This window comes from Natrix helvetica, assembly GCF_964273705.1.
Source record: "Natrix helvetica genome assembly, chromosome: 4".
NCBI classification, from domain to species: domain Eukaryota; kingdom Metazoa; phylum Chordata; class Lepidosauria; order Squamata; family Natricidae; genus Natrix; species Natrix helvetica.
In genome coordinates, this window is record NC_138550.1 from 54,542,524 (window position 1) to 54,555,264 (window position 12,741).

The following is a 12,741-nucleotide window of genomic DNA, read 5'->3' on the forward strand; positions in this document are numbered from 1 at the left end:
CAAAGCCAATGATGGACGCCAGACACGAGATGCAGGTTTTTTGATTGCTTTTTATTGGAAGACTCCAAGGAAAAGAGATCCTGGCAAAAGGCCAAGAACAAAGGATTAAGTAAGCTTTATACATTTTCACTAAAGGAGAAGGCGGGACAAGGTTAGATAACAAGAAATATCATCTAATAAACATTTTAGTAATAATTCTACAATTTGTTCTATTGGTCTAGAGCTGTCCCATTCCTAAGCCTTGGCTAATGAATGCCCCAGGAGTTATCTAATACACATTTCATTTGCTGCAGGCCTTCTCTATTCCTAACTTTTAGCTGAGGTCTGCAAATTGTCTAATTCTTGTCACTTTTTATCAGCTTTCTAGATACCCATAATTGCTGGAAGCTTTACACATGCATATTTCTTGTTGATAAGCGTTCTTTGTTCTTGACAGACCGCCCTCCCCAATTACAATTTTTCTGATTTATTTTCAAGTGTTTGCCATGACCTTGCTTTAGCAGCCAACCCACCAACATCTAATGTAATTATTTTTCCCTTCTCACCATTTCTCATTCACCCCCTCCACAACAGTGATTGTCACTTTGTTTTAATTAAAAGCCTAGCCACAATTCCAAGATCTTCAGAGAAAAGGGATACAGAGATATTCAAATGTACAGAATTCCTGTACATTTGCTTGAAATTGCTTATGTTTTTCATTTAGGTTGATTTCCTCCATTTTAATTGAAGAGGACTGGAAGCATACTAGAAGTTACTGCTCCTGGTTTGAAGATTTCTTTTAATGCATTCTTCCATTTGATTTGAATTAGCACTCGTCAGTATATATGTACAACACATAATCCTTCTATGAAGCCCTTAAGAAAACAAATAGTAATATTTTCAGCAACTTTTGTCAGTTAGAAGTTTAAATAGTCAAATGACCAAAACTTTCTATATTCGATTGGTAGGTCACGTCCATAGCTTATGTTCTGAATCTGGAAAGTTCAGGACGTAACATTCTCTATTTGTATCAATTTTCCGATCATTTTTTGCCAGATTCTAAGCTTGAAAGTTCGGCTCACTGCTAGTATTTGTAAGATGCTTTTGGGATTCTTGACAACCACTAGATGGCCGTGCACTTAAGGCCAGTTCCAAGTCTCATTCTGCAATTAATGTTTCTTTTCGCTTTACTGAATGAGAAGACCGCGCGCAAGACTGCGTCTCATCAGATTTCTTATGGAAAAGCTTTTGGGCGATAGTTCATTATCGAGCAATAGATTATTTAGCGAATGAAGCGCTTCCTTGGGTGACAGGAGAGAAAGCAGCACAGGTACATAGGGAAATGCAAATACTAGATATGAAAAGACTCGACAGCCGATGCATCCTACAGGAGGGTAATTTGGAAGAAGAAACACCCCCCAAATCTCCACGCTGCCGCTCACAACACAGAGAAAGAAAGCGAAGGGAAAAAAAACATAACATTTCCCTTTTCCAAGCCCCGCCCCGGAAGTACATTGTATTTAAGAAAGAGGAAGCTTTAGGTTGGCTGCGGCTTTTGTAGTGGAGTCAAAATGGCGGCGGTGCAGAACCAGAGTGGGATTCTTCTTAGTGCGGTGAGAGATGGAATATAATTTGGTTGTGGCGCTTTTTTTTTTTTTGGCCAGGGGAAAGAAGGGGAAGCAAAGCGGGAGGCGGGGGAGGGTTTCCTTTTGACCCTGCCTGCCTTGGCAAGCAAAAGACTTGCAATTTAGTTATGAATTGCAACCTTTTTTTTTCCTTCCTCGAATTGTGGGTGGGGTGAAAGGAAGGTTTCTTCTCCAGTCTCGAATCCCGCTTTCTTTTCTTTGGTTTTCTCGTTCGTGTTACGGATCTGGCTACGTTGAAAAGTGGAAGAGGGGTTGCTTGATGATATTGGTTTCCTGTTAATAGGTTTTTGCAGTGAAGTCGTATTTGGTTTTCTGTTTTAGTCCCGGAGAGCCGCATCGCTGAAAATGTTTTGATTCTTAAAAGTCTATGGAGATTCTCAAATCATCCAGGTCAAGGTTATCCCAGAGGTGCTTTTTCCAAAAAGGCTACTGGAATTGATTTACAAAAAAAAACACATTTCGCTTCTCATCTGAACTGAAAAAGCTTTTTTTGGATGAGAAGCGAAACGTTTTCAAAGAAAAACAAAACCAAGAAAATCCGGTTGCCTTTTGGAAACGATACCCTTTGGGAGCTTCATTGCCAATGGCTTAAATTTACATAGCTTTAAGAATTGTGTTAAAAGAGCAGATAAGGTCGACTTGGATTATTTCTTTGTAGATCGAAAAGAGGATAAAGTGCCTGAAACTGAAATAGTATTTTCTGTTCAGATCTTTAAATGTACAGGAGTTTTATTGGGAGACGGAGGTTAGATGATTATATTAGGATTTTACCTGCAATCGCATAACAATTAGTACTCTTTCTCGTGGGAAATGTGATGGTATGAAGACAAAAAATGAGATTCCCAAGGAAGTAACGTATTTGGATATTGAAGATGCTTTCGTTTCTCTATAAAAAGTGAGGCGGAGTCTACAACCACATGATCGAGTGGTTGTGTTTGTTAAATAATACCAGGATTGCAGTTTTTGGTATAAACACGTGCAGCTGCCTTATCAATCCATTAGTACAGCGTTTGGAATCTGATAGTGACTTGTTGCAGTTTCGAGGCAATAATCTTTCCCTGCCATGTTCTTTTTAATTTTAATTTCTGTAAGATTTTTGCCTCAGAAATGTTTATTTAAAATGCCATGTGACAGAGAAGGATTTTGAATCAAAATCATACAGAAACCAGTAAGTTTCATTTGTGATAAAGCAGCAAAAGTGTAAGTGATAAAACAATAATAACCAAATAGTTCACAGTGTAAGAGTGTAAAACCCACAATAATGAGATAAAAACAATGGCACTATTAATTGCGTGGGAAAATAAGCATGAATCTTAAGTATACTCTCTCTCTCTCTCTCTCTCTCTCTCTCTCTCTCTCTCTCTCTCTCTCTCTCTCTCTCTCTCTCTCTCTCTCTCTCTCTCTCCCTCCCTCCCTCCCTCCCTCCCTCCCTATCTATCTATCTATCTATCTATCTATCTATCTATCTATCTATCTATCTATCTATATATATATATATATATATATATATATATAGTTTGCTTGAATACTGAGCTAGCCACAGTATTTTGTGGAGATAGTTGCAAGATACAGGAAGTCCTCAACTTAGAACAGTTTATTTAGTGGCTGAAGTTACAATGGCACCGAAAAAAGTGATTTATGACTGTTTTTCATACTTATGGCCATTCCAACATCTCCATGTTCATGTGATCAAAATTCAGATATATGGCAACTGATCATACTTATGAGGGTTGCAGTGTCCCTGGGTCTTATGATCACCTTCAGACAAGCAAGGCCAATGGGGAAGCCAGATTCACTTAACAACTGTGGCAAAAAAGGTCGTAAAATGGAGCAAAGCTCATGTAACAAATGTTTCAGCAACAGAAATTTTGGGCTCAATTTTGGTCGTAAGTTGAGGACAACTTGTATTTGATACCTGGTGTTGTGACTCAGCAGCAGCCAGCTGAGCTGTTGGTGGACTCTGACAGCGATGATCATTATGGGACTGCTCTGGAGGATGAGGAAGACTCTGGAGGGTGTTTGGAGTCAGAGCAGGAACTAGAGAGGCCTGTTGGCCACCAGGTGGCATCCGAGTCAGGGAGCAGTGAGGAGGAACCAGAGGGAGGTTGTCCCTGATGTGTGTGTATGTAGAGCTGAGAGGAGAAGGGAGCAGCTGTGGAGAAGACGTCATAGAAGGAAATAGGGACACCTGGTTACGGTTGTGGCACCTCCCAAAGAATTTATAGGTGGAGTGACGGGAGGGGAATCTTTGCAGGAAATAACAGTCCATTTTACTAGCCGTTGAGAAAGCATTCCGTAAATCTAATCTTGGTTTCTTGAAGATAGCGTTCTAGGCTCCCAGCCAAGGGGTGGCTTTATCTCTGTAATTAGTTGTGGCAGACAGCCAAGCCTGTGTCTGCATATTCATTAGAATCACGGGACAGAACACCTGGATATCTTATTTACATCTCTGACTTACTAACACGCATTATATGTAAACCTTGGTGTAATATCTATAGGCTCATTTGGTAATGACCATAAGATACTGAAGATTGCAAGTGTGATATAGAATAAGAACAGTAAATGAAGATGAATTTAGATGAAATGAAGAAAAATAAAAAATTTTGTCTGTGAAAACTAAGGAGGGCAAGTTTGTAATAAATGTAAATGAAGATTTGCTTGATCTTGTTGAGACAAATTGATGCATTTTTAATATGAATTAAATGATTAAATTCTATGATAGAGAATATGAATATGTGCTCCTGGCTACTTTCCTTCCTGACCAGAGGCAAGCTCACCTGAGCAATATCCACCCAAGACACAGTGAAAACCTTCTCCCTGTTGCAACAAACAGGGAGAGAAGCTATCAAAGCTTGGTTCTCTCCAAAGTTTATTATCTCAAATCAGCATCTTTATCCAGTCCTTGCACCAGCCACCCATCCCTCCTCTTTCCCAATGGCTGAGATACTACGATATTACATTTTCTCCAACCTCCATATTTCCTGCTATTTTCTCCAAACATTAAATCATTCATCACATGTGCATTTAAATGAGCAGACAATGTATGCAAATTGTTTATTGAACATGCTCTATTAGTTTGTTTTTGAGTTCTGGGATATTTTATGGCTTCTTAGAACAATATATTCTTTCCTGTTGTAGGAAGTTATCACCCAGCCCTCTCCCAGAAAAATGAAATATCCTAGGAAATATTGAAAACGCAGAATATTTCTCTGGATGTGAAAAAGAAGAAACATGTTTTAAAAGAAAGAATAGCTCCCTGCAGCTTCCTGCCCATCTATCCATCCTCGAAAAGTGTCAGGAAATTATGCCACACAATGTTTTTATCCCTGTACATTTTTTTGTTGGAATTGTTGGCATGTCCTGCAAGAAGAGCCCCAGAGGCAAGGGCGGCAGCGCCGCGCCCCCCTCCGCCCTGCCCATCGCTCAGCAATGCGGTGCTGCCGCTGCTTCGTCGGGCGGGCTGGGCAGGGGGTGGGCGTGGCCTCGTTTCCAATGGGGGGGAGAAGTCCTCTGCATGGATTCCCCCCCCATTGGAAATGAAAGATTGGATATGAGGCAATAATCTTTGGAAGTTTAATTTACTCCTTATGTTGTATATCACACTTTTATGATTTATGCTTATTGCATATAGAGAGTATAGTGCCTATAACAGCTTCCATCTAGGTAGTGCTCATAAAATTCTATAATTCATATTAAATGTGCATGCTAAGCTCTTGGAACATTGCTAACTTTCACGGACTATTGGAACTTTCACAAGAGACCTGAAGGTGACAATTAAATCATATGAGATTTCAGCCATTTTTATGTTTATACCATTGGACACTCACTCTTCATTTGAAAACAATGCTCAACATTTACTTTTTGAATTGCAGTATTTCCCTTTGATGTTGCCATCACATTCCACGAGCAGCTCTTTTTCCCCCATTTATTTATTCTATCAGTTATATCCCAATGCAATCATATGTAGGCTCTTAGCAACTTTTTTACTTCTTTAATCTCCATCAAATCCTTTACATTATTTTAGTTAGTGGCTATGACCATATATTGTAAAAGGTTACTCTATATCAGTGGTTCTCAACCTGTGGGTCGCGACCCCTTTGGGGGTCGAATGACCTTTTCACAGGGGTCGCTAAGACCATTGGAACTCTAAACTTTAAACTCCACTTCGCGTTCCTCGAAACCCACCGCGGATGGGCTCCGGAGTCATCGCCAGCTGCGCAGAGAGTCGCTGTGGCTCCACGCTGTAGAAAACATAGGTGCGCGTGCATACCCCATACAATTACAGCTTCGGAGACCTCATAATGGCGGGAAAGTGTTCTCACTCTGACAAAGCGCTGCCTTGTCTTTCACAGCCACCTCATTTCCAATTGGCGGGGGAGAAGTCCTCTGCATGGATCCCCCCAATTGGAAATGAAAGATGTGTGGGGTCCGGAGCCCATCCGCAGGGGGAAGGGGCCCCCCTCACGTTCCTCGTTTTCCCGTATGGGCTCCGGAGTCATCCCCAGCTGCGCAGAGCCTCGCCATGGCTCCACGCCGTTGAAAACATAGGCACGTGGCGTGCGCACATCCCGTAAATTACAGCCTCTGAAGCTTTCCCCCCAGGGAAAAACGTCGCTGCCAGGTCCTTTTAACCTGTGATTAAAGGTGACCATAGTCTGTGTGTCTGTGTGTGTGAGTGAGAGACAGACAGACACACACACACACACACACAGTGACAGAGATGGGGGAGGGAGGGGAGAGACAGACAAACAGACAGAGGCACACAGAGACAGACACACACAGACACACACACAGAGTGACAGATGGGGGAGGGAGGAAGGGAGGGAGAAACAGACAGAGAGAGACACACACAGAGAGAGTGAGTGAGACACACACACAGTGACAGATGGGGGAGGAAGGAGAGAGACAGATATACACTGAGAGAATGACAGAGAGAGACAGAGGGGGGAGGATGGGGTGAGAGACAAAGAGCCACACACAGAGAGACAGGCAGAGAGACAGAGACAGAGTCAGAAAGAGAGAGAAAGAGAAATATATATTCTCTTAATATATAGATATATTAAGAAATATGTCACAATGTATAATAACATTGTTTTTGTGATTAATCACTATGCTTTAATTATGTTCAATTTATAACAATAAAAATACATCCTGCATATCAGATATTTACATTATGATTCATAACAGTAGCAAACTTACAGTTATAGAGTAGCAACGAAAATAATGTTATGATTGGGGGTCACCACAACATGAGGAACTGTATTAAAGGGTCGCGGCATTAGGAAGGTTGAGAACCACTGCTCTATATTGTTCCAGGAAAAATAGTTCCCTTAAAACTTATATCCAAGACCAAGAAGAATATTCTAGAAGAATTTGAAAAAAAAGTGTAAAAATATTGTCTTTGTTCTTCCTTCACAAAACGTTTTTGGGTCATCTCATGTTATACAAATGTAAGCCAGCTAGCCATCACAGCTAATCATAAGCCATTATTTTAAAACCCTGAATATGCTTTGAGTAATTAAAGTACCGTATTTCAACTTTCTGTATAACTTTAAACTGGTTAAGTACAAACAACAGCTAATATCTACAATAATGTTTGTAGATAAATCTTTACAGCCTTTGAGAGCAAGTAAAGTTTATATTGCATAAAGAGTTTTAAATAAACTGTTTTGTGTTAACCATTAAATATTTTTTCATTTCAGTTGTGTCCCAAATTTTTGCATACAAACTCAACCAGTCACACTTGGCCTTTCAGCGCTGTGGCTGAACTTATAGGTATGTGAACAGTTTTCTACCTATTCAGTTGAAGCTTTTATGTTATGTACAAGGCATTTCTGTTTGTAGTTCAATAATATTTGTTTTCCGACATTTTTGGAAGTCACGATCTAGCTATTCTTTATATTGTAGATTTGCTGTAAATTTCCACAGACCTAAACTATACAGTAGAATTTTTAATGAACATAATATCAGCAGATGAGTTTATGTTTTAAAGTAGGAGGTTATATCACATTTATTTATTTGACAAATTTACATAACCGCCCATCTAACCAAAAGAATTCTGAGTGGCAAACTAAGATGGAACATAAAAGTTGAAAGGTAAAATGTCTTACAATCTAATTTGATTTGTAGTGACTTGATAGACACAGTCATGCCTGACACTTGTGGAAACAATACATAAGTGGTTTGTCATTGCCTTCTCCCATTGTTTTAGTGAATTCTAGTTCCCTCTCCACCTAGATCAGGAGTCAGCAACCTTAAACACTCAAAGAACCATTTCTCACAGAAAAGAAAACACAGGGAGCCACAAAACCTGGCTGGGCGTGGTCAACTTGACATCACTCACTTCCACTCAGTCACATGACCCCTCCTTCCCAGCCACGCCTACCCAGCCGGTCATTAGGGCGGAGAACCTGTTGTTAAATGATTTGCCACGCCCCTCTGTCTGACTGTCTGTCTGTCTTGCTCTTTCTCTGTCTCTGTCTGTCTTGTCTCCCTCTCTCTCCCCCCCCTCTCTCCTTTCCACTATTGAGCCCCTCTGGAGAAATTACAAGTACAACTAACGTTGAGCTCTCAGGTAGTTCAAAGACTTTTACCTGTTACATCAAAGGAAAGGAAAGTGTGCTAGAAGAGCAAATGGGGATGGGGAAGAGAAACTAGGATATGGAACGCTTGATGGGTACAGAGATGAAACTGGTCCTGAGGCGTCTTCTGAAGGATCCCCTTCAACCCTGGCAGTGCCCTGGCATACCTCGCTGAATTAAGAGGACAGCAGAGAAATACATTTATCTGAAATTTAAATCATAGGACACATAACAAGAAACTATGTCAGGGAGAATGCACACCTGTTATGACCTATCACCAGTTTCAATGTGAGGAATTTTATTCTTTCACGACTTGACTTCTCCCTGGTGGCACTGGATTTCTTTAACAGCACAACTCAGGAATGATGAAAATGTGGTGCAGTAGAGAGGGCGAGGCTGACGTCGCTACGGCACGACATGCAATCTTGGAGTTCCAGGATTGCTGTCGATATCTCTGCTGCTGGACGGTCCTTTTGGACCTAAACTGTCCTGTAGAGACGGTGATAGAGAAGGGCATGTCCTGCTGATCTCAGGACATCGCAAAGTCCCTGATTGATCCAGGAGAAGCTCTTTTTTCCGGCGAAACAGAAGCAGCCATTGAAGCTGCAGAAGGTTGGGACAGCCCCTGAACGGAAGAAAGCAGGAGAGAGTGTGTTGAAATAGTGAGACAATTTTTTTACTATTAGAGAACACCCAAAAAGATTTAGAGTAAAATTAAAATTGAAGACAGAAGAGAGCAAGTGATGAATTAAGCCTGAATTAAACTTTTACTTTTTTTTTAATTTTGTTTTTTTGTGGATGGAACTTTTACAAATGCCTCTTACTTTTTAAATTGAACTGGTTTCTTTTTTCCCCTCTTTCTATTTTTCCTTTATTTTCATATTTGTGGATTATGATTTTCTTTCTTTTCTTTTTACAACACTCAGCTGGATTGTTTGCTTTAAGCACTTTTTTTTTCTTTCTTAAGTTCGGAATTTAAAGAGAGGGATAGAGGCAGAGGAAAAAGAAGCAACACTGCCATCTAGAGCCCGGAGGCTTGGAAACATCTTTTTTTAATTTCCTTTGAACATTCGACTCATATCTAATACTTCAGGGCTCTTGATTTTGTTTATTGAAAGAGATAGTGGGAAGAGTACAGGTTGTTTATGCAGGTGGTCTTCTGGAGTACTATCAATAGCTGGACTGGAGTGAAGAGAAAACCTTGACTTGAAAGATTATAGTGAACTTGTTTGAAACTTAACAAAAAAGCTTTGGATGTCTTAGTGGCAGTGTTTATAACCTGGAAGAATTGCGCAACATGAAGAAGAAAAAGAATTAACATCGCAAATGATTATGTTTGAAATTCAAAAAGTACAAATAAGTACAAAAAACATTGAAAAGAGGATGAAGAACATGAAAAAATAGAGGGAAGAGTTGAGAATATTTATAAAAGGATGAAATTTGAAGATAGAGTTCAAAAAATTGAAGAAAAATATGAACAAAGTGATAAGAAAAATAGTTGGTATTGATAGCAAATTGAGCGTGGTTGGAAACAACAGAAATGGAATGTTGAAAGGAGAGGCTAACAAACGAACTCTATCTCAAACCTCAAAACATGGAAGAAGAAAAGGGAGAAAATTTGGCAGAAACAATGAGAGAAATTCTGGCAGAAGTACCGGTGATAACCAAAGGCAAGCGGATGGATGGAACAGATGGAGGGTTTCGAGCCTTTACAAGATATGCAAGGAACAACAAGGTGCCAAGAGAAGTCCACATAAGACTTATCAAGAAAACAATTAGAATACAAATATCAAAAATGACAAGAGATATAGGACTGCACTACTACTGGAAGGTTACGGGATGAAGAAATGAAATGTTAGAATAAAAATTAAGTTGAACTTAGTTAAATTTAGAGTATTATGTATAAAATAAAGTAATAATAGTTATAGCTAAATAAATGATTAATAATGGTAATAATGTTTGTGTGTGTATAGACATACTAGATTGATAATACGAAATTTTATGTGAATTGTAAGTGAGGACTATTGAGAGGATGTTTGAAAGCTTTGTTATAAAAGATAAATAATTCTATATAGAATAGAATATAAAGATAAGATGTAATACTATTGGATGAATTCAGGATGATGTAAATGCCATAATATAAATTTATCTTAAATTTAGAATATTTTACATAAAAAGGATGTAATAATAGCCATAGTCAAATGAATGTTTAATAACCATAACAATTGTATACATATATATTAGAATGATATGATTTTTATGTAAATTGCAAGTGAAGACTATTGTGAGAAAGCATAAACGTTTTGCAACCAATCGACACACAGTAAGTAATTGGGGAAGGATTTTTATTTTGTGTGTGTTTATGTCTGTATGTTTTATGTTTGTCTAAAAATAAAAAAAAAACTTTTTTATAAAAATAAAATAAAAAATAAAATGTAGTGCAGTAGCCTCTGGAGTGCCATCACATCATTATTTTTTTGCCTTCCTTCTTCCTTCCTTCCTTCCTTCCCCCCTCCTCTGATTTCACCTTCCTTCCTTTAATCCTGTATATTATGGTTCATTATTTTTAGTATTTATTAAAGAATGCGGTGTAGCTTAGAAGCTCTCAGCAAAAATAACAGCAGCTGTTGTTTGTGGCTGAAGCTATCTCAGGCTGTTATTTAACACACACACCTATTTCTATTCCACTTCTAAGAGGGAGGGAAGACCTAGCCAGTTCTCTCTCTGAATAGCCTCCCGCCCAAATTTTGATTTCCTCTTCGATCCTCTAATGAACAAACCCAACCTCCCTTTTTGGACTTTGGACCCCCAGCCCTTTATTTTCCACATTTATTGGAGGAAATTGGATTTTTATTGGGTCTTCCGCCGCCCCACACCAAAAGGAAAGCCAGTCGGGCTTCTCCTCCTAGAAGTCCCCCTACCCTTCCCCCTGCTCTCTTCCTTACCCCTGACTCAATCCCACTTTGGGACAGAGGAGCACATGCTGGAAATGCTCCAGCGGGCCCGGCTTGCTGTGGGGGGGAGCAGCCCTAATGCCTTTCCCCCGGCCCCAGCCATCACTGCCCGGCTTCCTCAAAGGCACGGCACATTTCAAAGGTGGCAGTTTGCCAAACAGTTTCCTGCTTTAAGTGCCAGGTCAGGCCTCACCACCGTCTGACTTGCTAATGGGGGTGCTTCTTCCAGGCCAGCCTCCCCCCTCCCACTGGGCTTTTGTGCTCAGTGCTCAGCCGGGGGAGGGGAGCACTTCTCCCCGCTGACTCCTTCTTTCTCTTGACCCCGCTGACAAGGGAGGAGGAAAGCCAGACTTATGGGATGGGCCCCACCCCACAAGAGCCATCTCTGCCATTCTCTCCCAGCTCTCTTTGCTGGCAACAATAGCAAATGTACAATGAAAGCGGAATCCTGTTGCTATGCAAAGGCAAGTACAGGGGCTCTTCACTCCCACACTAAGGCTCCGGCCATTGCCACTGCAGCGATAGGGTGATAGTTCTTTCATTCCTCTGTCATGGCAGGACGACAGGGAGCCGCAGTAGAGGGATGAAAGAGCTGTGGCTTGTTGACACCCCACCTATATGATCTCAGAAAGCTAAGAATTAAATTTTTTATTTGTAGTGGTAGAATATTTTTTCATTTTCACAAAGTATTTTATGTTTACATTGTGTTACAACAAATTGATGCATACACAACTGGAAAGGGAAAGTAATTATGTAAATCATCATGCTAGTCCTAATAATACTTATACATTTTTCTTTTAGATAATGCATATGACCCTGATGTAAATGCTAAACAGATGTGGATTGACAAAACAATTATAAATGAGAATGTATGTTTAACGTTCATGGATAATGGGAATGGTATGAATGCAGATAAATTGCATAAGATGTTAAGGTAAGCAAGGTTTACTTCCTATCCATGCTGAACACATCTTAGAATTTAAAAATATGATTAGATACAGTTAGTCCTCAACTTACGACCACAATTGAATCCAAAATTTCTGTTGCTAAGCAAGACAAGTGAGTTTCGCCCTATTGTACGGACTTTCTTACCACAGTTGTTAAGTGAACCACTGCATTGGTTTAGTGACCACAGTTATTAAGTGAACCTGGCTTCCCCACTGACTTTGCTTGTCAAAAGGTCGCAAAAGGTGATCACATGACCCCAGGATACTGCAAAAGTGTTGCCATGGCTTAGCAACTTAAAGATGCTAGGCCTATTGGCTATAGAACATACTCAACCTTTAAAATTAGAGGAAGGGGACAGATAACCATCTAAACAAGATGTGTAGCTTTATCCTGCTATATTTTGAGTCTTTGGTATAAATACAATATACAGTATGGACCTACAGTATGGACCTATTATATAATCATTTTAAGATTGTATAATTTATAATGTGCTATAGCAATATTGTTAAGACATCAATTATACCAACAGGTTCTTCTAAATGTAGCTGCTAACCAGGATTGAAGTTGTATTGTATTTCAGGTTAAAAGAAGAATATTCACTTGGACATTCAGTTCTTATATGAGCAATGTAAC

General features: G+C 39.7%; 1 protein-coding gene across 1 annotated transcript in view; it reads left to right on the forward strand.

Moving 5' to 3' along the window:
• Positions 1-1,495: 1,495 nt before the first annotated feature.
• MORC3 (MORC family CW-type zinc finger 3) overlaps positions 1,496-12,741 on the forward strand; it is a 38,582-nt gene continuing 27,336 nt past the window's right edge. Inside the window, exons 1-3 of the mRNA XM_081950888.1 lie at positions 1,496-1,592; positions 7,328-7,400; positions 11,962-12,094. Coding sequence (XP_081807014.1) covers positions 1,551-1,592; positions 7,328-7,400; positions 11,962-12,094 — 248 coding nt within the window. The 5' untranslated portion in view covers positions 1,496-1,550. The remainder of the gene's footprint in view (positions 1,593-7,327; positions 7,401-11,961; positions 12,095-12,741) is intronic.